The 25065-nt window shown below is 32.3% G+C and overlaps 5 protein-coding genes across 9 annotated transcripts; 4 read left to right on the forward strand and 1 right to left on the reverse strand.

Moving 5' to 3' along the window:
- Positions 1-4463: 4463 nt before the first annotated feature.
- LOC106791719 (putative inositol monophosphatase 3) lies at positions 4464-6215 on the forward strand (the record flags this gene model as incomplete). The annotated part of the gene is made up of 6 exons (XM_014757584.1): positions 4464-4548; positions 4901-5041; positions 5121-5530; positions 5595-5709; positions 5800-5899; positions 6056-6215. Coding segments are annotated over 6 exons (993 nt in total), but the record flags the coding sequence as incomplete, so codon positions are not given.
- Positions 6216-6655: 440 nt separating this feature from the next.
- On the forward strand, positions 6656-9266 carry LOC106791725 (ubiquitin-conjugating enzyme E2 W). Its single transcript, XM_014757594.1, has 4 exons — positions 6656-7029; positions 7610-7957; positions 8019-8094; positions 8189-9266. Exons 1-4 carry the CDS (start codon positions 6985-6987, stop codon positions 8200-8202), a joined length of 483 nt encoding a protein of 160 aa, XP_014613080.1. The 5' UTR covers positions 6656-6984; the 3' UTR covers positions 8203-9266.
- Positions 9267-10535: 1269 nt separating this feature from the next.
- LOC106791723 (F-box/LRR-repeat protein 16) lies at positions 10536-17102 on the forward strand. Its single transcript, XM_014757588.1, has 7 exons — positions 10536-11479; positions 13745-14100; positions 14220-14513; positions 14612-14903; positions 15667-15862; positions 15984-16132; positions 16211-17102. The coding sequence occupies exons 1-7, from the start codon at positions 11383-11385 to the stop codon at positions 16357-16359; spliced, it is 1533 nt and encodes a 510-aa protein (XP_014613074.1). The 5' UTR covers positions 10536-11382; the 3' UTR covers positions 16360-17102.
- Positions 17103-17793: 691 nt separating this feature from the next.
- On the reverse strand, positions 17794-19558 carry LOC106791724 (DNA-directed RNA polymerase III subunit RPC8). Of its 4 annotated transcripts, none has more exons than XM_014757593.1 (7): positions 19289-19558; positions 18979-19198; positions 18717-18900; positions 18440-18580; positions 18249-18373; positions 18090-18161; positions 17794-18009 (listed from the first exon to the last, which is right to left on the reverse strand). In XM_014757593.1, exons 2-6 carry the CDS (start codon positions 19087-19089, stop codon positions 18108-18110), a joined length of 615 nt encoding a protein of 204 aa, XP_014613079.1. In that variant the 5' UTR covers positions 19090-19198; positions 19289-19558; the 3' UTR covers positions 17794-18009; positions 18090-18107. The 4 variants fall into 4 exon arrangements, with proteins under 4 accessions (XP_014613079.1, XP_014613077.1, XP_014613075.1 ...); XM_014757591.1 differs by having other exon boundaries at positions 18072-18161; XM_014757589.1 differs by having other exon boundaries at positions 17794-18161.
- A 694-nt stretch (positions 19559-20252) lies between these two features.
- Positions 20253-22754, forward strand: LOC106791733 (serine protease HTRA2, mitochondrial). Of its 2 annotated transcripts, none has more exons than XM_014757604.1 (8): positions 20253-20368; positions 20625-21097; positions 21225-21348; positions 21436-21522; positions 21694-21885; positions 21963-22113; positions 22201-22372; positions 22479-22754. In XM_014757604.1, exons 2-8 carry the CDS (start codon positions 20709-20711, stop codon positions 22636-22638), a joined length of 1275 nt encoding a protein of 424 aa, XP_014613090.1. In that variant the 5' UTR covers positions 20253-20368; positions 20625-20708; the 3' UTR covers positions 22639-22754. The 2 variants fall into 2 exon arrangements, with proteins under 2 accessions (XP_014613090.1, XP_014613091.1); XM_014757605.1 differs by having other exon boundaries at positions 21230-21348.
- Positions 22755-25065: the final 2311 nt, after the last annotated feature.

Below are 25065 nucleotides of genomic sequence, written 5' to 3' on the forward strand. Positions count from 1 at the left end.
TGGCAACAGCAACAGCAAAGCGGGTTTTAAATTCAGTATTATATATATAATTATTTATTTATTATTAATTATATATATAAACTACAACAGAGAGAGCATCGACGGCGATGGAGGCTGCAATGGCAACAGCAACAGCAAAGCGGGTTTTAAATTCAGCCAGCAACACCGAAATATTGCACGTACCGACGGTTCGCGATAAAATAAGAAATAGAGAGAGAGAGAAAAAGACAACAAATTGTTATATACCAATCCGTTCTCTCTCTCTTTTTCTCTTTCTCTCATAACATTCTTACAAATTCGATCACCCTTACCCTTTCTTTCTCTCTCTTTCTCTTTTCTACCTTTTTTTTTTCTCTCTTTCTTTTTCCCTTTTTCTTTTTCTCTTTCACACACACTCTCTCTCTCTCTTCCTTTCACTCTTTTTCTATTTCTCTCTCTCTCCCCCTCTCTGTCTGTCCTCTTTTAAATATTATCCAAAGTATTTTTCCTTATTTTATTTCCGAGAGGTGTTCACACTTGATTCACAGGGGTGGACCGACAGTAGTAAAGATCAACGACGAACGCGACATATTCACAGGGCACGCACGTGGTCACTCTGCTGGAAAAAAAAAAACACGCACACATATAAAGATAAAAAAAGAGAAACAGAGAGAGAGAGACACACAGAGAGAGAGAGACACACAGAGAGAGACAAAAAGGGAACAATAATACACACATCGTAGATAAAAATATGTAAGTGGGCCGGTCGAAAACTCGCGTTTATTTAACGAACGATAAAAAGTCTAAAGAGAGAGAGAGAGAGAGAGAGAGAGAGAGAGAGAGAGAGAGAGCGAGCTAGTCAAAAAGAAGAGAGAGAGAGATAATGTAAAATGATTAAAGAGAGAAACACGTACGAATTTTCGAGGATTCAAGTTTTTCTTTGTCCAGCACGTTTTATATATCACGTAGATTGTTTTTATATATAATATATATACACATATACATATATATATATATGATTTTAATTAAATTTGTAATTTTGTCGATTATAAAAAAAAGAAAAAAAGAAAATATAACTATAAACGTTAACGATGACGAAGATGACGACGATTATTACTACTACAACGATCAGAAACGACGACGACGACGACGACGACGATGACGACAATAAAGACGACGAGGAGAGAGAGAAAGAGAGAAAGAGAGAGAGAGATAAACTCTTCTTCCTTTCTATCTCTTCATCGCGTATACGAGCTTGCGACGAACGCGCTCGTTTCCCCAACCGAACAAAACCACCCCGTCGACTGGCGGGTAAACTCGAGCGCAAGCAGGTGCGCACCCCCGTCGTCGTTCCTCTTTTACCCTCTCTCTCTATCTTTCTCTCTGTCTCTCTGTCTTTCTGTCTCTATTTCTCTCGCACTTTTTCTCTTTTTCTCCCTTTCTTTCTCACACACGTATGCCTCCCTCTCTTCGCGATACCCCCACCATTTTGCACCCCACACGCGCCCTACCCTATATCTCCTTACTTCCTTCAACCCTCTTTCTCTCTCTCACTCTCTCACTCTCTCTCTTTAGATATACCTTTCGTCCGTGGCGCGTTACGTTAGCCAGTTCGATAGATGATTGCGTTTAGATATATTGTAAAAAAAAAAAGGAAGAGAGAGAAAGAGAGAGATTTTAAAGGTCAGGAAGAAAATTTCAATACATATAATGTATATATATATATATATATATATATATATAAAATCAAGAATCGAATACAAATGAAGCACGTTGTGAGTAATACATCAATGTGAGTATACAAATATACGTATAATTTAATTAACACGATATTAATTTAAAAAGAAAAAAACTAAATTAAATAGTTACAGAGAGAGAGAGAGAGAGAGAGAGAGAGAGAGAAAGAATATAGGGCCGATATTAAATAATTTTGCATTGAATGTGTCTCGACAATTAAATTAATATCTCCCAAAGAAAATAGGGAGTGAAAATTACATACATAAGCGAAGAGAGTTAAAGGATTATAGGAAATTAGAGAAATAGAGAGAGAGAGAGTTTGTGGTAAAGTGTTGCTACGCGCGTTTCCTCGTAAGGCTCTCCTCGCGTTTTTTTATACACACTTCGGTTGACCCGCTTTCGCACTTACCCTACCCGTATTACATGCCACCCCCGCGACGGCTAGATTATCTCTTGCTCTCGACCTCCTCTCCCTCCTCCTCCTCCTCCTCCTCCTCCTCTTCGAGTCGATATCCCACGGTGTTTCCTTCCTCGTCACTCTCCTGACCTTTCACCTTTCACGAGGTTCGGCCTGCTTTTGCAGATCGGCCCGAAAAGTGCGACCTACCTTATCGGCTCTCTCGTTCTTGCCCTTTTCTTCCTTTTTTTCTTTCCCTTTCTATCTGTATCTATCTCACCCCCTTACACGTACACCAAAGCAACCCCCCTACTACTCTTCGATTTTCCCTCCTTTGGCTGGGCTATCCGCTCGTTCGAGCGACCTTCTTACGCGAGATGCGCGCATATGTGCGCGGAAGGGATGAATGAGGGACTATATATAATCATTTTTCAAGATATTTTCTTTTATATTTCCTAGTATCTATCTATCTATCTCTCTTTCTCTTTCTTTATTCTTTTTTTTCTTTAATAATAGGAAGCGGCTTCGAGGATTCTATCAAAGAATATATATTTAAAGTAGCAGCACCCCTTTGTCTTCTAAAAACTCCTATCCTTCTTGAAACGCCCCTTCGATTGTAACCCTAAATGCACACAGCAAGCATTTATTTATTTTTAATAATAATTCAAATTGCTTAAGGAAACGTACATACGTGTTTTTTGGAGAACAAAAGGGTTCTTTGTTTTTGAATCTATTGTAGAATTAATTTCTACATTTAATAAGGTGATATAATAGAGTAGGATGATAGAGTAATAGAAAAGAGATRATTAAAAGATTAAACTTAAAGTATATTGTCAATGAAATAATTAATCATTTTATTGTTCTTTACAGAACGTATATATGTATCTATCTATTTCTCTCTCTCTCTTTCTTTTTATTTCTTTTTTTTCTTTAATAATAGGAAGTGGCTTCGAGGATTCTATCAATGAATATATACTTAAAGTAGCAGCACCCCTTTGTCTTCTAAAAACTCCGATCCTTCTTGAAACGCCCCTTCGATTGCAACCCTAAATGCACACAGCAAGCATTTATTTATTTTTAATAATAATTCAAATTGCTTAAGGAAACGTACATACGTGTTTTTTGGAGAACAAAAGGGTTCTTTGTTTTTGAATCTATTGTAGAATTAATTTCTACATTTAATAAGGTGATATAATAGAGTAGGATGATAGAGTAATAGAAAAGAGATGATTAAAAGATTAAACTTAAAGTATATTGTCAATGAAATAATTAATCATTTTATTGTTCTTTACAGTATTCTTTATGATAGATTTAACAAGGAAAATTATTAATAAAGATGATAGCAACAAGATATCATGAATTCTCAACGACATAGTACAGGTAATCTTTATGGGTAGTATACTTTTAAAATATATGGTATATAATTTTGTTTATAATATATGGTTTTGTAAAACATGAAGATTGATTTATATGTTGAATCTCTTAAGATATGTTTCAATTGTCGTGGATATGATTATAACAGGAAAAGTTGCAACAAACAAGTAATTTGCTGAACGTATAGTTTAGGAAAACATCAAAATAGAAAGAATATAAATTACTGTTTATTATTTACAATAATTTTATAATGCAATTAGATTTTTCTAAAGTAGTTATATGTTTTATATTTAGTAATAGTTGCTAGGGTTTATTTATGAGGAAGGCTGATAGTAACTAGAATGAAATATTAATATCTATAAGTTGGTAAGACTGTAAAGTCTACCGAACTGTTGAGTAACTTTATATATATATACTATTAAAATGAGAATATGTATATATTGTATATTTAAGATAAATTATTAGGATATATTTGAGAAAAATATTGAGTGTAACTTACTTAAAAATAGTATACATATTAGTAAGATTGTAAGGACTAATAAACCGGAAGTTGTACGAACTTATTCTAGTTTTATTTTCATTCTTTTTAAAATCTATTGTAATAAAGTTACAATCTTGTTATACGATTTTCCGATAATTTGCGAAATAATTGCGAATAAACGACATTGTGATAATTTGATATATATGTGAGTAAAAAAAATGTATACACCTGTAAGTAGTAAAAGCGTATCTATGGTCTTCCTGATTTAATAAAAGTAGTGTATGTATGCGTACGCTGTGACGTTGTAGTCAGGCATAGCAGTGCATCATTGATACAGTCACAAGTCATTTTTACGTATTATGCATATCGTAACGTGGTATTGAGAATAGCTTTTTTACTATAGGGAGAACAATTTTTAACAATCGAACCACTTTCCAAAGGGAGTATCCACGTGTCCGCATCGCGAGATATAGGTGTGGCTCGCATACTAACTAAAAAGCTCCCTGTTTTCATTTACCACCTCTTATTATAAAGGGGGGTCACGGTTCCCATAGTAGATTTCAACATTCCTCCCCCCTAGGTAAGCTGGGAGAGGTTTCTTCCAGGTACTTCTATCCTTACTAATGAACTGCAACATACCTTCAGTGTTTGGTATTAAGAACAGCTGGGCAAACTTGAATACTTGTAGTACTACACCAAAACTTTGTTACCAAATATCATTGACGTATCCGAATGAGTAATTTTTATACAAGAAACGATTTGTTACGCAACCCTAATATTTGAATGATTATAAATAAATAAAAAGTAACAAAGTTTAGTTATTAATAAACACATGTTAAGAATGAATGTACGTACGAAAAGGTTCAGTCTTTGTGCGATTCTATTATTATTAGGGGCACTTTATTTCTTTTCAAGAAAATCTTTTATCCTAGATACAAATAGTAAGAATATAGTTTCTCTCAGATTGTTGCTCAATGCTGCTATAAAAGCAGCAGAGTTAGGTGGATATGAAGTCGTTTATGTACACGATCAAACAACATTTAACATTGAAAGTAAAGGGAAAACTAAAGAAGGTAATGCTTATTATCTTCAAGAAAATATATTCTATATTGAGACTTTTTTCATTTATTGTATCTTTCTTATTTTAAATAGGTGTAAATAATCCAGTAACAGCAGCAGATTATAGATCACACTGTGTTATGTATCATTCTTTAAAGGATGCATTTTCAGGCATTACTGTGATATCTGAAGAAGCATCAAAAGACTGTGATAAAGTATTTGTACCTGATCCTTGGGTTCCTGTTAGTAATCTCAAAGAATATGATATCGGAGATGACTTTGAAAATATTGAAGATATCACTATTTGGATTGATCCTTTAGATGCTACTAAAGAATTCACTGAAAATTTGTTACAATATGTAACGACTATGGTTTGCATAGCTGTTAGAGGGAAACCTGTAATAGGTGTTATTTATAAGCCATTTGAAACTAAAAAAGAACATAAATTATATTGGGCTTGGGTTGGTCGCGGAGCATCACCAAATTTATATAATTTGTCCAAGGTAATATATCTATAATAAATTATTCTTTACATGAATTATATTAATGTCTACTTTTCTTTAACAGCATGGAAATAATGAACCACCAATTTTAATTGTATCACGGTCACATGCTGGTCAAGTTCATAATATTTCCAAGATTGCTTTTGGTGATTTTCAAATTGTTTCTGCTGCAGGCGCTGGTAATATATATTTCTTTAATTATTCATAATGAACAAATGCAATGTCAATATATATTCTATGTTATTAAAGAAATTATATTTAATGTTTAGGTTTCAAATTTTTAGAAGTAGCAGTTGGAAATGCTACTGCATATATTCATACAACCGCTATTAACAAGTGGGATATATGTTCTGGAACAGCTATTATTAGGTAGATATTTTTTAACACTTAGCCAATTGTGCAGGCCACAGCAAACTGTATGCTTTCTATTTGATTTTCTCATCCAGTTGGTTAAGTGTAAATATTAAATTTATATACGAAATTATTATTTTATAAAATTAATATCATTTTCTTTTTTATATGTAGCGCTCTTGGTGGAAAGACTACATCATTATTTGATGGACACTTTATTAATTATGATTCTAGTGATACTAAAACATTAACATCCGGTCTTTTAGCTACAATGACTGGTCATAATTGGTATTTGGATAAATTTTTAAATATATAGTTGAAATTTGTTGTTTTATATTCGTAATTTTTTAACATCAAAATCTAGTCATTATTTTGTATAATACATTAACAAGATCCTTGTTATCTTATCTTTGCAACAACTATTTTTAACAATAACGAAAAACTATTCTTTGATTTATATTTTATAAATATAAAATTTATATAATTATATACATATATGTATATATATATGTATATAATTATTGCAACAATTTTTTATAAAAAAACATAACTAAATCTACTCAAAATTACATGTGTATATAAATAAAAAGAAATTGTTTATAATCATAAATGATACTAATATCTATTAAAAATATCATTGTTAATATTTATTATAAATTATTCGATTGTTTTATATAAAGAATAAGATATCATGAAAAGTTAAAAGCCAATCGAAATCGATATATATCGTTCTCGATGACGTACGCGATTGGTCATTAAGGGTGAAATTCGACCAATCGCTTTCGTTAGTTTTACGTAAGTTACGCGATGATAAGAACATGGCGGATGCATTTTATGTTTTATACCTTTGACGTTTCAGTCTATGCCCTATGTTGGGCTTTATCGTATTTTATCAAGATATAATATATTGATGCAAAAAGCTTGGCCTGTCTTGTAGAACACATCGAGTGATACCAGTCTAAATTAAAAAATAATAAAAAATGCAAATTTTCAATGTTTAATTGATGTTAAACTTTTAAATAAGTTAAAGATAAGGAAGAGGAAAAAAATGAGAAATACAAACAATTATTGCATTCCGCAATGAATAGCGGTTATGTTTTCCAATGGAAAGTGGTTTAACAACAATGGCGGGACTGTCTCCGTCGAAAGTAAGCTCTTTAATATGTCACTCATCTCCTCACAAAAGAAAAATTCTTTGCATATACCTTAATTTAATACGGATACCTTGCTCAGTTCTCATATTAAAAATAACGATAGCACGAACAATTATTAACGAGGAAAATAAATGTTTAACAATAAGATATAATGTAGTCCACGTATTAGATTAAATTTAGTGTCAAATTGGGACGCTTATTTCATTAATTTTTTACGTAAATTTATTTTAATTATTTATCAGTTCTGAATTACTATTTATTGTCATTTAAATCCGTCATTGAGGTATTTTAAATCGAAAATACTATTTAAAATAATGGAATCTTCGAAAGTTCCTTTTATTTTAATTATTTATTTTATGTGTCATACTCCTTATATCTGATAACTTTTTGAAGTTTGCCCTTGATGATTCATACATCCTATTAATTTATCATAATGTTGTATATAATTGTTTATATATTTTATGCAATGTGTCAATTATGTACATTATTTAAAAAAAAAAAACAATTAACAAAGAAATAATCATCTATATAAAGAGAAAAGGATAAATTAAATGAATTTGTTTAATTAATTTAGCGGAGGTTACAGAAAGAATTAATGTCATTAATACGTGAACCACCACCTGGTGTCAGAGTAGATGGTGATTCAGCTGGACAAAATTTGACGCAATGGATTGTACACATGGAAGGTGCAAAGGGTACCTTGTATGAGGGTGAAAGATTTCAATTACAATTTAAATTCAGTTCCAAATATCCTTTCGATTCGCCAGAAGTAACATTCATTGGTAATATACCAGTTCATCCACATGTTTATAGTAATGGTCACATTTGCTTATCAATTTTAACTGATGATTGGTCACCTGCACTCAGTGTGCAAAGTGTATGCTTGAGCATTGTGTCAATGCTAAGTAGTTGCAAAGAAAAGGTAAAAGATCTATTAGAAACATCTGACAGGCATTTATTAAATACAAGACTATAAATTTTAGAAAAGGCCACCGGATAATTCTTTCTATGTGAAAACGTGTAATAAAAATCCAAAGAAGACTAAGTGGTGGTATCACGGTAAGGAACACAAAGTATTCAAGTAATTAATAATAAAGGAAAGTATTGTATAAGTTGTACACTGTACAATAATATTTTTACTTCTTTTTACTAGATGATAGTGTCTAAAGGCAAGGCCCATACAAAAATCTTCAAGTTGCAAATGTATGGGTATTATTGGACCAAATGGAAATAAATGTTTCCTGTGTCTTAAAAGGAACATTGACGAGTTTTACAAGTAAATTGCTGGGATTTTAATACATAGCTGAACATGTAGGTGCATAAGCTAGAAAAGTGATAACAGCTTTATGACATACTTACGAATCGTAATAAAAGTAAAGAAATAAAAAGGAAAGAAAGAAAATAATATGGCAGTTCAAAGTATGGAAGTCGAATTATTACATTGTTAATGATAATGAAATGTATTACATCTTACAATTAGATTTTAAAAAAAAAAAAAGAATATTAAATTCATAATGCTAAGAGACAAACAGTTAAAGATAAGGTTTAGATAAAAGAACGGTAAAATTTATTGTTTTTTTTTTTTTTTTTATAGAATAGCAAATCTCTATTTGTTAATAACAATTAAGACGTATTAGAAAAGGATCTCTTATTATTATGTAACATTAAAACAATCATGGATACTATCGCACGATGTAACTTCTTTGTTTATGACATTAACTATCGCAATAAGAGTGAAGCATGGAAAGTAATTGAACGTTAGTTATGCATAATCTACATTATAAAGAAAAAACAAAAAAAATGGAAAGATATAATTAACGTGAGTAAGAATACAGGTAGCACCATTCAAAAGTTATTTCATACTTTTTATCTCTTTTACCCCATTTTGAAAAAGTTGAACATTATCTTTATGTAATCATTGTGTTTTCTCTTATCTTTTATGAAGTAGTATTAACAAACGTGATCATGAGTTTATCTTTATACGAAAATTGGTTTAGTTTGCGTTCGATATGTATATATATACATAATATATATATATATGTGTGTTAGTAGTCTTTCCTTTATAATGTTTAAACGATGTTAAGTACGATAGCTCTTCATATTCTAGTATGATAATACGGCACCGCGTGTTTAACAATCTTTTTATGTTATACATTTTTTATTAATTTAACGAAAATCTAGTGTATCTTTTTCCGTATTAAAAATAAAGTCTATTGCTTTGCGTTATATTATAATACACCGATATTATGCATTTCCATGATTGCTTATCATCGAGAGGAATAAAAAATTAGAGTAGAAATGTATTATACTGTTAAAAAATAATCCCTGACAAATTGTTATTTTCTACCGTATAATCTAAATTTCTCGCGTGTAATCCAAAAATTTCAACGCGGTAGGCAGAACAATCATGGTCAATGTTTGCGATCGATGATCAAACATACGAGCTATTCTGATGGAATTAATAAATGAATTAAATAAAGTATGTCGTGATTTCAAATTCTAAATAAGGAAAATAAAATAAATCAAAATAAATAATTAATCAAGCTTGTGTGGTTTGATTCGTAAAGAACGAGTAAACGTATCCGTGACATTTGACAACAAGTTAGTATGACTAACGACAGATAGCGATCTCCAATTAATGATTCACGATATGATACGATACGATACGAGACAGTAAAGTAGATATAGTTTATTTGAAATAAATTTAAGATGTCTCCTTGCAAAAAAAACCAATCGATGATCCATCGTTATTCGTAGATTTCACTTATACGTCCCCTATACAAAAATTTCATTAGTGGAAAACTAACGAAGTCTGACGTTTGAATAAATGCATTTGGTGAAACAATTTTTATTTTATACGTAGATGGATATGCATAGTTATATACATATATAGATAGACATATATACATATATATATATATATATAAATACATAAGCACGAGCATCGAATGAAGGATGGAAGGAACGAACGGGCAATTGATTTTGTCGAGCACCAAGCAAGAACCTTGAAGCGTGTATCTAATCGCAAGCGTATCGGTTCGAATGTCGGTCATCGCGTTTAAGTTTTCCCAATAACAATTAAAAATCTCATTATCGAAGGACAATACCAATAATAATCTTAAAATCACAAATGAAATAAATACAAATGAATATAGCTATTATAATAATTTTTTGAATAAAAATTCAAACCCCGAATCGAATAATTGGTATGATTTGATCGACAAAATGTTTTTCTATTTGTCCTCGAATAAATTAGAAACGCAATCTATCGTTCCCTTAGCTTATTTGCAATATGTTCACGTTCAACGCCATTAAGATCAGCCATTCTGAGCTTCTAACTCGTGCGTGATACAAAACACTCAAGGATAGAAGAAGAGTCTCTCTCTGAAGAAATTTCGCTTTGTCGTTATACTAGTTTAAAAGGTATATCGAGTGAGAGAGAAAGAGAGATAAAATAACAAAGAGAAATAGAGAAATAGAGGGAGAGAGTAAGAGAGTAAGAGAGAGAGAGAGAGGGAGAGAGAGAAAAGAGATACGAGTCGACCCGCGCCTGGAAACTACACTCTTGTCGAACTAAGTGGGGGCAGTTCGGGCAAGTTTAGTACGAATATCGATTCAGTCTCGCGCAAACCACCCCCGTGTGTGCCGATGCTTCAGCTCCACCTTTTGGGGGAGTTTTTTTCCACCTCGCTTACGTCCGACGACGCTCGACATTATAAACATAGATTCGGTGAAAGAAGGAGGGAGAGGTGAGAACGAGTTAACGAAAGAAATAACACAAAGGAAAAAGCTTTAGCACGACTAGAACTCTACGTTTGAACGTTGAAACAAACAACACCTGCGTATCGAATAGTCAACGGGAATATAGAAAAATAATATAAAAGGGAAATATACATATACAGTATATTATCTCGGTTGGAACCCCTTCTAAAAAGTATACACACGCAGTTAGTTCTTCTCTAGGATCGGCAAGCATTGGTCCATGAAATGAGACTAGTGTGTAAGCTCTAAGGGTGGTGGTAGAGGTGGGTGGTGAGGTGAGGTGTGCTGATGGTGGGGGGAGTTGTTTGGGAAGGTTGGAGAGGATGATAGTGGTAGGATCTGAAACTAGGGTTGAAGACACCGAAGGAAGCTTTTATGTCTCCCGTTAAAGGGAAGCCTTAGAACTTAGGAAGAGGACACAACACGGCGGAGGTGACTCCGACTTACCGCCGATCGAACATGTCGCGATTTCACGAGGGACGGACGAAATCGTGTTTCTACTCTTGACTACTTGTCTTTATCGAGAATATTATCTACCTAAAGGATTAACGAAAAAGGTGTTTGGTGATTCGATCATCGATAGACATGTCTTCGATATCAGCTCAAGGTGTCGTCGAGAGAGCCAGCGCTGAATTGACCAAGAGGATCAACGGTTTGGGATTGAGGACCTCGAAGCATCATGGTTCGTGATAAAATATATATCTTTTTATTTTATTTTATTTCACTCGTTCTCTCTACTCTGACTCTAACTACCCTCATTTAATAATTTTCTAAACAAATGTGCAACGAAAAATATCATATCTCGAACAAGATTGTTGTACAATTTACATTTTGTTCATCGTTATATATGATTTATTTGTCGAAGTTTAATTATTCATCTGACTTATCGTCTATGACTACTTTATATGCAACCTCGGCGGCATTCATTTTCGGTAGAAGAGGCTCGTTACGTAATAACGAACGAGTAAGAGGTGCCGGTGGTATTACAAAGATAACAACGCGTCAAATCAACGCGTTGTTTCCCCTTTTTCTCTCTTTCATCTTTCCTTTTTTTTTTTTTTTTCTTTTTTTTTTTTCTTTTTAACTAGTAATTAGAAACTTTAGATAATTAGGTAAAAAGATGAGAGGGAAATATATAAAATAGAAAATATTCGTATTACATGGGAGTAAACAATACGATATATAATTTATTCCGTCTCATTTTTTTTATCATTTTTCAACATAATTTTCTTCTTATCGTCATTTTCGTAATCGATCCCGACGCTCGTTAAAATACGAAAGGTGAATGTGTATATATATATATATAAAAGGGAAAATGAAGATTTAAAGTCTTTCCTTTCATCCATCGTTATGCAATTTTGTCGACGAGTCAGTCGTCCACTCGTGGTCGTGTTGTGTTCACGGTCCGATTAACCCGATCCTTCTCGTTCTCGGCCATTAAATGGTATGCCTCCCCATCCTTTATTTTCCCAACTCGAATTATTTACGAAGCGTCGATAGTCGCCGCAATCTTAACTGCAGTGAAATCGATAGCATTCGGCCGCGTGCGTATAAAAATAGAGAGAGAAAGAGAGAGAGAGAGAGGCTTGATGTACTTAGGGAGAGAAAGCGAAAGGAGAAAAAGAAGGAAAGAAAGAAAATAAAGAAAATGAGAGAGAGAGAGAGAGAGAGAGAGAGAGAGAGAAATAGGAAGCCAAATTTTTACTTTCTTTCCCTTTCATGTTTTTTCCTTTTTCCTTTTTTTCTATTCACAGAACAGCGGTCTCACCTTTTTTTTTATGGAAAAGAAAGAAAAAAAGATATCACGAAGAGTATTTGTTTTGTTATGTTATTTTAATCTTAATAAGGTATCACAGGGAACTTGGACATGAAAAGAAGTAGAACTTAACCCTTCTTTGCATGATTTTTTCTTTTTTTTTTTTAAATAAATCAGGATGATGTAATTAATGCTCTAGATTAAAGGAAAAATATTTTTAAAAAATCCTAGTGGCTATTTTTTGACAACTGCGTTTTGTTGTACGCAATAGTCGCTTAAAAAGTTGCCAGCAACAACAAATATACAGTACAAGGGTTTTGAGTACCTTTTTTTGTTGACTAAATATTATCATTGAAATTTCCATCATCATGCAAAGAAGGGTTAATTTTACTAAGTTGAACGTTTCGTCCCTTCTTTATTGGGACTTCTTCAGCAACTTAATCTTTACAGTTCAGCGTCTTTTTTTTTATTGGGTAGACATACATTTGTCTTTTTATTAATATTCCAACACACAAAACATCTAAACTTCGTTAAATATTCGCTCGTTATTTTAATCGTTCTATGATTTAGTCGTCGTGAACGCCAACTAAAATGACGTTGAGGTTTACGATGAGGGTCGTAAAAAAACATTTCACGTGTGCATGCTACTCTCGATGCACCGTGATCATCCTATAAGTTTTATTGTTACCATTAATAGTAATAATAATAGAAAATAGGAAGGGAAGGATTGTCGAAGAAGTGTAAGGGAAGAAGTAAAAAATATAAAAAAAAGATAAATGAACAAGGGATAAAAATCTTAAAGTAACGCGCGGAAAGTATTTAATCGAAGGTCCTCGCCAATCGAGATGGGGGAAAATAAGAGGAGCAATTCTAAGCCTTGCAACGTTCATTTATTTTTATCTTCTTTCGAGATTATCACTCGAGATAAGTGGAAACTTCTAGGCTTCTCCTTTTCTTTTCCCCCATTGGAAAAGAAAATAAATACGCGACGTTACAAAGTAAGAAATAATAAATATTCTATTCGCCATTTTATACTTGTATTTTTTCTACTTCTTTTTCTTTTTTTCCCCCAAACAACGCGTTGAAGAAAATGATCGAATTTTTAGATCAACCGGTGTACCCATCCTGCTAGGCAGCAAACTCGGTCAGATTTTGTTGTAACTATATTTTCTTTTGATATTTTCAATGCAGGTGGAGGGAGGACAAGCGTCATGGAACGTGTTACGAATGTATTTTGCGGTGGCGGTGGGGTGGCATATACGAATTTGCAAAGCGCGAACAACGTGAACGCGATCCCGGAGAAACCGAGTAGGAGCGTCCCGACGTCGATGAATAACATGTCAACAGGAAACAATAAGACATTGAACAATGGTACAGGTAGCAGACCTAGGATATCACGTAACAAATCTAAAAACGTCAGTCTCGCGAGTGGTGGAACAGGAGGGTATGTCGCACCTAACACGTGGGAACAGTTGTTGCAAGATGATCATTTCCTTGGACGATTCTTTCTTTATTTCAATGCCACTGAGAGAAGGATATTAGCTCAGGTAAATGATTAATTATAAAATAAAGTAATAGGTATAACAATCTTACGGTCTCTGGTAATGATTACATTAACTTTCTTATTTTTGTTTCTGTTCTTTTCTTTACAATTTTTACATGCAAGGTATGCACAAGATGGCGAGACGTTCTATACGCGAGACCAAGACTCTGGGCAGGTTTGATACCAGTAGTCAGGTGCCGAGAAGCTCGATCTATGCCATCCAGCTCGCGTACACGACTTTATGCCTCCTTGGTAAGGCGAGGTTTCCATTCGTTAGTTTTATTGGGTGCCGCGGACGAAGATATACCAGAGTTAACACACGGATTTCCTCTTGCGCAACGATACGTACATTCCTTGTCATTACGATGCTGTGCCGTCACCGACAGGGGTCTCGAAGCTCTCTTAGATCATATGCAGGTAGGATGATTATGATGTTTATGCGTTCATTATTAGCTTTAACAAAACTATAAGGATCATTTATTTAAATGCATTTGTGTTTTATCTTCATTCGTTAGGCTCTCTTCGAATTGGAACTGGCTGGTTGTAATGAAATCACCGAAGCTGGACTTTGGGCTTGTCTAACACCTAGGATAGTATCCTTATCCTTGTCCGATTGTATAAATGTAGCAGACGAGGCCGTGGGTGCAGTAGCCCAATTGTTACCAAGTCTTTACGAATTTTCGCTCCAGGCTTATCACGTAACCGATGCCGCATTAAGATACTTCAGCGCAAAACAGAGTAGCGCCCTTAGCATTCTCAGGCTCCAATCATGCTGGGAACTTACCAATCAGGCAGTAATAAATATTGGTGAGATATCATTTGTGATATCATTTTATTTTTTAACGATCGCAAATGTTCTCGAACGATTTTATTTTCCATTGGAAAATAACATTTTATCGATCACGTTGGTACACGATGATTCGTATGATGTCACGTCTCCTTAGCTTACAATCGTATAATTCATGTTTGCGCGTGTCGATCCGTAAAATACCTCTGTAAATGGAAAAACAAGATCTATGTGTGTGTGTTTGTTTGCGTGCATATATCTAGCTAGCAGACTCGTTTGTCTCTATGTACTTTAACGTTCTAAGAATATGATAAGCACTCTACTACCGGCCGGTTAAAACGTGAAATTGAATCAGTCACACACACGTGCTGAGGATTAAATATAGAATTAAGGAACAGCTTTATTTAGCATTCAAGCTGTCAGTCAGGGTCGTCTCGTATATTTTACGGGGCCAAAGATTAAGAACAAGATAATTGCGGGTCCTTAAAATATTGTCAAAGAAAATAGTTGAGAAAATGCTAAGGAGAAATGTTCTCAAATGTTACTCCGTGATTAATCATAATGTTTAATGAAGATTCAAAGCATACTTGTATATATGCCAAGGGACGAGATCTTGTAATCATAATTCAGCGAACGTTTGCGATCATATAAAATAAATGTCTAATTTAAAATTTGATTAATGCAAATTCATATTATGTCTACTACGTATATCCGTAAATTTAAATGCGTTATAATTTTAGATAACTGGTATCTCTAGCTCATATAATAATTTTTCTGTCGCAGTACATTCCTTGCCAAATTTGACCGTATTGTCACTTTCTGGATGTAGTAAAGTGACGGACGACGGTGTAGAATTAATAGCGGAAAATTTGCTGAGACTTCGTTCCTTAGATTTGAGCTGGTGTTCGCGAATTACAGATGCAGCCTTAGAATATATCGCCTGTGATTTGAATCACTTAGAGGAACTTACATTAGACAGGTAAAGATAAAACCAACGATGTTAAAATGTATTTCTTTGAAGCATACATGCACACACACATATCTATATTGTAATTATTTGAGAGAGATATTATTTACGTTGCTTTTTAACTGTTTAATAGATGCGTCCACATAACGGATATTGGCGTAGGTTATATTTCAACAATGGGATCCCTAAGTGCTGTGTTCTTGAGATGGTGTTCACAATTAAGAGACTACGGACTTCAGCACTTATGCAATATGAGATCCTTACAAGTGCTTTCCGTCGCTGGTGAGTCTCTTTTAAATATGAGATACCTCAATCATTTTTAATAACTATTAAATTAATAAAATCATTATATATTTCTAGGTTGTCCATTACTCACTAGTAGTGGCTTATCTGGTCTGATACAGCTTCGTCACTTACACGAATTGGAGCTAACCAACTGTCCAGGAACGTCGCGTGAGCTCTTTGATTATTTACGAGAACACTTACCACGTTGCCTAATCATTGAATAAGAGGAACCGAGTGTGCTAACTGCGGTATTTGCTATACACAACCTCTTTGATTTCGAACGTATGTATGTATGTAGTAGCGTATGATGTTGCTCGAGGGTAAAAAGGTGCGAATTTAAAACGACAGAAAGACTTGTATTATTTGTATACAGAAAAAAATATGTGCAAAGCAATACATAGAGAGAAAGAAAGAGAGAGAGAGAGAGATGAACAAAATTAATGACAATGATACATACGAGCAAAAAGTAAGTATATATATATATATATATATCACGCAAGCGAAATGCAGATGACGTCCATATTCTGAGAGCATACTAAAATATGTTTTTCTCCTAACGGGCAAGAAAAAAAAAAAGAAGAAAAAAAAAGAAAATAAAAGAAAAAAGATCACACGCGATATAATAAATTACATTAAGTAGTATTTAGGCCTTTTTAATACACCGATGCCAGCATTTAACTGCACTTGTCATTCGTCGCGTTATGTTTTAAACTGATTATAGTTTTATTATCTTCTTGTCTGCGTAATACGTATAGATACCATATAATAATACATTATTCTCTTTATAATTGTTCTTGAAAGCGTATTTTATCGAATACCATAAATACTATCCCGTTTGTTCGATAAAAACAAAATTATCTGACAATGAGGAAAAAAATTCACCGATTCTTTTGCTTTTCTGTATGTTATTTCAGTAGAAACAAAAAAAAAAAAAAGATGAAAAAGAAAGAAAACAAAAAAAAAAAAAGAAAGAAATAGAATGTGTTACGCATGACATATTTCATAAATGGTTAGAGCTGTGATAAGATTTGTGTTACACAAAATTCCATTTAACTTTGAAACGTTCATAATATATTATTATATTATCGATATTCATGCCGCTTTACTATTTGCACCTGCAATCGGAATATTAGATAATTTGCTTTAAACAAATCCTTCCTAGAAAAAAACTATACTGTTACGAGACATTTACGAAACATGTTACCGGTTTATCTAGTACTTTATTCTTAAAAGATATGCTTCATATAATCTGTTTTATAATACATGTTATTGAAATAAGAACTGAGATCAATTATTACATATTTATATATTATGAAAAATGATATTTGTATTCGTGATTTTACTTGAACATTTACTGTAATGGAATTATTAGCATTTTTTAAATTTATAGTTTAACACCTCGCGTTTTAGTTATTTCGAATTTATTTGTGCAACGGCGCGTTAACAAAAGTCTAATATAATATAAACAGAGTATTTCATATGTTTAAAAGTATTTAAGAATTTTACTATTTAGTTAAGCCAATATATAATATGTCGTTATGTGACATATTAAACATGTTAATATTTTAAGATAATATCGATGGAAATTTACTATTTATGTTGTATTTATAATAACTCGCGTATAATAAGTTTTAGGTAGAAAATTAGGAGAAAGATGATCTGTTTTCTATAAATTGTAATTATTTCTGCGTGTGTTTATCACGTATTTAGTACACAACATCTTTGTATATATTGTACAAATTATTCTTACTAATTCTGTTATCAATCAAAACTAAGCGTAAACATACCTGCACATAAAAATAAATTGTATTGGAAAATATGTCACTTTGTGATGCAGGTCACAGATGTAACATTCTATGATACATTGAGATGTGCTGTGAAATATAAATTTATTGATGAAGATTCATTACTTTTAAATGTTGCATTTAATAAGTACCTTAAATTAATCACACACTTTGTTTAGTTTAGTTTTCTATGCATTTTCCCACCAACTAAGTAAACCGAGACCAGGTTCGTCTATTGCACCCTGTGCGATTTTAAGCAACGAAGAAAATTAAATAGCAGAAGCATTGAATATTAACAAATATAATACGTTCAATTGATTTGCACTTACATTCAGACTATAAGGTGATACATTGCTAGCCTCAGTTTTTTCAACATTTTGATTAGAATTTCTAGGACCCGTTGGTAATGTTTCCTTAAAATCTTCTTCGAATATACGGAATCTAATGCTTTCACCTATAAAATTTAAATTACTCGATAAGGAAAATAATCAAAAGCAAAATGATTACGAATGATATATACCTGGATCCATAAAAAGATCATGTTTTCCTCCATCTCCAGTATCATATTCCCAAATCCATACTTGTTCTACTTGATCGAATCGAGATGCATGCTGTAATTTGTGAGGCGGAATGAGAATGTCCTCGAAAAATCCTAACGTTACTAAAATAGAAATGAAAGTTGAAATTTTAATGCACATATATGCATTATTATTATTATTATATAAAAACATAAACTATTATGTTTCTATTATACAGAAAAAAAACAAAATATCTTCAGAGATAGTTAACTTTATTACCATATACACCATCGGCACTACAACTACGTATTTTTCCTATTAAAATTTCTTCCATAAATGGACGGAACACTATAAACCTAAAGAATACTTTTGTATGAGAAGAACCATCTCCTGGAAAAATATATGATTCTTCTATTTTTGTTATATCATGTAACGCAATACAAAGACCCACATTTAAATATACCTGAAATTTCAAATATATTATTCATATATTCGTATCATATTAAATAAAAAATAACAAATTTTTAGATTGCAGTAGTACCTTATTAGCTAATTTTCTATTTAATTCTTCAGTGATTGCATCATTCAATTTTCTTTTAAATTTCCACGGTGGTATTCTCACAGTATCTTTTAGTTCCACAAGTACAAACATCTTTTTAATTTGTTTATTTACAAACAAATTGACGAAGCACAATTTAAGAGGTTATATTTATCTATTAAATATAAATTTCGATCTTCTCTTCGCTGTATATTAATATCATCTACTAATTGAAAAAGATTATTACTCTTTTCCAAATTTATATTTTTATTTAATAAGATTTTTACATATATAAACAGTTCATCATACTTACCTAAGAATGTAAAAATGATAATTATGTGTGTGGTTATGTTAATTCAAAATATCCGCAATTACTTAATTGCCAAGCAATTGCAACGGCAAAATTGCAATGATTTAATTATAATTTTTCTTAAAAATATATTGTACATATATTTAACATTTCACTTAAATATGAATGACTGTGAAGACGATTATTTGATTCAAACAGTAAACAATAAGTAAACAAATCAAGTGAACTACTATAGAGAGGCACATGGACTTGAAAAAAATATTCCCTAAAGCCACAGTGCAGGAAAGTTAGCATAGAACCTGAACAGCAGAAACCAGTTCTGTTCTAAGACAATTGTTCTTAACGAGTAAACTCCTTTAATTAATAATTAAAACAAAATATCTATATTAGATTTTTACTTGTTATTTGCTTCTAAATGTATATAAAATTTAATTACACATTCACTTTGTATATAGTGCTAGTTATTAAAAGTTACTAGAAAATAAGAAAGTTTCAAATATATTGAATTTCTAGTAACATGGCTACGCCGAAAATGGTAATAGTAGTGCTCTACTTTTATCTTACAAAAAAATTTTCACCGCAGAAAAAAAAGAATAATTGCTCTTAATTGCTCACTAATTGCTCATTTAAAACCCAAAATTGCTCGCTTTATTTTCGCGATTTTTTTATTGTCGGTAATTCTGATGGTAAGTTACCATCAGATTTCAGTCGGTAAGTCGTATTACCGACAGTAAAAAAAAAACAGCGAAAATAAAGCGAGCAATTTTGGGTTTTAAATGAGCAATTAGTGAGCAATTAAGAGCAATTATTCTTTTTTTTCTGCGGTGAAAATTTTTTTGTAAGATAAAGGTAGAGCACTACTATTACCATTTTCGGCGTAGCCATGTTACTAGAAATTCAATATATTTGAAACTTTCTTATTTCCTAGTAACTTTTAATAACTAGCACTATACAAAAAGTGAATGTGTAATTAAATTCTATATACATTTAGAGGCAAATAACAAGTAAAAATCTAATATAGATATTTTGTTTTAATTATTAATTAAAGGAGTTTACTCGTTAAGAACGATTGTCTTAGAACAGGTACAGGAAAATGACTTACTAGATTAAAAAAAAACAAATCATATTGGAGCTAGAAAGACCGGAGGAAAATTGATTGAAAACAAAAGACAATAGACAACTTCATTGCTTTGCTTAGTAATGAGAAGAAACGTTTTTATTTTTTTAATTATTAATAACTAATTAAATAATTAATTGATAAAATGTGTAATTATTGATTTTAAATGTGCAATTAATGTGCAAATAAGAGCACTTATTTATTTTTTTCTGCTGTTCTTAGTTCCTTGGCAGCGGTTTCTACGATATATGCGACAACAAAAAGTTAGGAAATATCTAACCTGAACTTTAAACGTTGCATTTCAAAATGACTGTGCTGTTGTCACGCGTTTCTTTAAATATTCTGAAAAAAGAATACATGTCACACGTACGACCCGCTATTTTTTTAAATGCAGATCAATTAAATCAAGTAAGAAGTAACCACCTGTGTCGGAAGGAAAACAGAATTAATACTAGAAGTGGAAAACATTTGTTAACATATACGTTAGTCATTTCGGGTATCAGTTATTTCTTGTACAAAAAAAGAAATGATTTGTACGAACGATTCAGGGATCTCAATATTGGAATGCCTGTCGTCAGATCTGCGACCATTATACCTAATCTCGTGGATTATAGAGAGAGATATAATTTTATAGCAGATGTTGTTGCGGTATCAGCACCTTCAGTAGTGTACATAGAAATTTCTAATGATAAAAAGTAAGTAGAAAGGGGTACGTTTCTGTTCATTATTCACCTTATTCCTTGTACATACAATTTTATTAATTTATATTCTAAAATATTCATATTTATATTTATCTATTTAAAGTTATTAATTTAAAAATAGATTAGATATGTTCACAGGAAGACCTATTGGAGCTAGTACTGGTTGTGGATTTATTGTCTCTTCCGATGGTTTGATATTAACTAATGCTCATGTTGTTATGAGAAGACGCAATAGCAAAGTAAAGGTTCATACAATGTTATATACAATCTTATTATTTAGAGAATATTTTCTAACGATACCTATGTTTTACTTACAAATATTATTTATTTAGGTTCGTTTGCATGATGGAACTGTATATAATGGTATAATAGAGGATGTTGATATGCAGAATGATCTTGCAACTTTAAGAATTAATAAGGTAAAACTTGGTTTATCTCTAAACTAATTTATATTTATATATATATATATTCCTATTTAAATAGAGAGGAATTCTCCAGTCAATCTTTTTCGCTAATGTCTACTTATTAGAATTAAATGTGTTCATTATCAAGTATACGTCATATAAGTAATAAATTGTTTATATTTACAGAAAGATTTACCAGTAATGAAACTTGGTAATTCGGCAGATATTAGACCTGGAGAATTTGTAATCGCTATTGGTTCTCCTCTATCATTGAGTAACACCATAACTAGTGGAGTAGTGAGCAGTACAAATAGACCAAGTGAAGAACTTGGTCTGGATAAGAACATAATGTATATTCAAACAGATGCTGCAATTACTGTTAGTTATAATGAAATTAATAAAAATATTAAAATATTCTACACGTTTTTATAAAAAAAAGCTGTGTATATTTTTAGTATGGAAATTCTGGTGGTCCGTTAGTGAATTTAAATGGGGAAGCAATTGGGATTAATGCCATGAAAGTTACGGCAGGTATTTCTTTTGCTATTCCTATAGATTATGCGAAAGAATTTTTAAAAAAGGCAGAAATTCGTAGAAAGAACAAAGGTAATTTAATTTAATTAATTAATTAATTAATTAATTAATTATACTTGTCTAAACACTTTGTTCTATTATAATTATGTTTCTTTGAAGGTAAACTTCCTGATCCGATAGAAACACATAAAAGAAGATATATGGGTATAACGATGTTAACTATTTCTCCTGATATAATCTTTGAATTACAAGACAAAAGGGGCTATTCTTTAGACATGATCAAACATGGAGTATTTGTCTGGAGAGTAATAACAGGTTCCCCCGCTTACAAGTAATTATTAATATTAAACATTCTCTCTATTATTTATATGTTATCCATTTCATTATTTATTCTCATTAATTAAACATTGATATACTTTTATTTTTGACCAATCTAGAAGTGGGATACAAGCTGGAGATATAATTACACACGTTAATGGTGAACCAGTATTTGCCGCTGTGAATATATACAAAGCATTAGAAAGTAGCGGATCACTGAAATTGACGGTCGTTAGGCACAGGGATGTTCTCGTTATAACAGTGGATCCCGAAGATTGAGCTATTGCAAGCTTATTATATACATTTGGCATACCTTGATTAAATAACAAATCAGTGAATTAACAGAGTTTATTAAAAAGACAATAAAAAAAAGATCAACGATATATATATACATATATAAATGTGTATAAATTAATTGATCAATGAAAAAAAAGGAAGAAGATAAAATGATTTCTCGTTTATTCGCTTGCTCGCTTGCTTACTCGCTCGCTCATTTACTTTCATTCTCTTTATCTCTTTCTCTTATAATAATAATCATTTTTCACGTACCTGTTTCATATCCACCCTGCTGTTTCAAATATAAGAAAGACCGATGCGAAGCCGAGCTCGAACGTTAAAACGAGCAGTTACGATAGGGTTCCTCGGTGTTTATGTGCTCGTACATACACCGGGTGTGGTCTTTCGGACTGGACGGCATTACGTTCGCGTTGTTTACGACATAAGGCGACCTCCACAAATATGTGACCGGATCTACGACGGTGCCTGCTTGGACGTGGGTGTACTCTTCGTGATTTTTAAATTCAATTATTTTACTCTCCTTGGATCCTGTCCCAACCAGGACGCACTTAATAAGGGGGTTGGGGTGGGGGAAAGAATTCTATGTCCTTGAATGTTAAAACCTTTTTTTATTTTTATTTTCCTCTCGGTAGAATCGGCTTGGAAGAATTTTTTGACAACAGAATTATACCATAAGTTTTTCTTTCAATTCCATATAAGATTACTTTGAATAAACAATAAGAGTTGGTAATCTTGTTCCCTAAGAGTATTATCATCAATTCACGCCTAGTCCTTTCTTTAATGTTTCTTTTATCCTTACCCTCTTCTTCTTCTTCTTCTTCTTCTTCTTCTTCTTCTTCTTCTTAAGCGTCAAGCGTTATTCTATTCTCTGATTATCCACGCTTTTCACTCGACTATCTTCGCCTACGAACCATCTCGAGCCCTTCCCACGTAGTAAAAGTACCTATACGTTGTTCAGTCCTCGTTGGTAGCGCGAAAACAAATAGACATCCGTGAGATGGCTTCGGATTCGCTGCTGCTGTTGCTTCTTCTTCTTCTTCTTCTTCTTCTAGCAAAGGTAGAAAGGGAAGAGAGAGGGTATGAACGAGATACACGCCCGATTGTCTCCACCTACACACTCCTGCTCGCGTTCACGAGCTTTTCCAACGACGAATGACCCTGTAAAGATACCCTTTAAAGGATCGAATACACTAGCCACGTTCTTCTTCGATATTTTTTTTCTTCCTTTACGAGTTCAACGACCTTCGAGGGAATCATTAAACGTTCTCGTAAAAAACCGAGACGTACTTTGGTGCTTGCTTTCCTGAGAACAATAGTTAAAGTTCTTTTTATATGAAAATTTGTTACCAATGAAGAAATATATAATAATCTATCTGTTGAGATCATACAGACACATATACAGTAGATGTTGAAGAGAGATATATATTTTATTAAAGGTAAAATCAATTGGGATTAATTGAGAAGATCAGTCACGCCCAAGTTTACTTAGATCACAAGTTGAAGTATCTTTTAACGTGTAAAGTAGCTTGCTGTTCAAAGTACAAGTGGTATGTCCGGGTCAGGTACGGTGAATAACGTCAAGGCTGAGGGTCGCGTGATTTTATTACGGTTAGGGCGAAAGATACTACTACTACTACTACTACTACTACCATCACCACTCGCTCGTCTTTGCGGTTGGTATAAGAAGAAAAAATAAAAGGAAAAGATAACTCTGAAAGAAGGTCCTGGATAGCTAAACGATTCTTTCAATTTACAGTGACCATGTATATATATATATATATATATATACACGTATTTACTTGCATACCTTTATCAAGGACTAACGAATTATTTTCTTTTTCTCGATCGAAATTGTCTCTCCGTTATTTGTCTCGAAAATTTATTCTGATTGTAATTTTTACGAGAGAGAGAGAGAGAGACAGAGGAATAGCTTTTGTATATAATTATGTTTTTATTATAAAATAATGAAGCTTAATATATTTCAATGAGTACTTGTGTAATAAAATATAAATATGCAATCCTATATATGATACACAATTCTACAATTATTATAATTAAATTATTCACATCAGTTGTATTTAATCAAACCCTTTTTTTAAAACAAAAACGAGAAAGAAGTATTAGAGAAAAATAAAATGGGAAAAGGATAAAAGAAAAGAACATATAGGATTGAACGATGAGAAAAAAGTTTCTTTTTTGCCCGAGGTACAATTCGGATTCTTTCTGACACTCGTGTTTGCATTTACAGTTTGTAGGGATAGGAACTTTTGGAGACGTTGTTGATCCATGAAAAAGAAAGAAAGAAAAAGGAACAAAATGGAAGAATGAACGTACGGTTTACCAATAAAGAAAATAAAAGTACGGGGGAGAAAAAAGAAAATATATATATATATATATATATATATATAT

The sequence above is a fragment of the Polistes canadensis genome, unplaced genomic scaffold (genome assembly GCF_001313835.1).
Source record: "Polistes canadensis isolate GaletaPanama2010 unplaced genomic scaffold, ASM131383v1 scaffold_336, whole genome shotgun sequence".
In the NCBI taxonomy this organism is placed as follows: Eukaryota; Metazoa; Arthropoda; class Insecta; order Hymenoptera; family Vespidae; genus Polistes; species Polistes canadensis.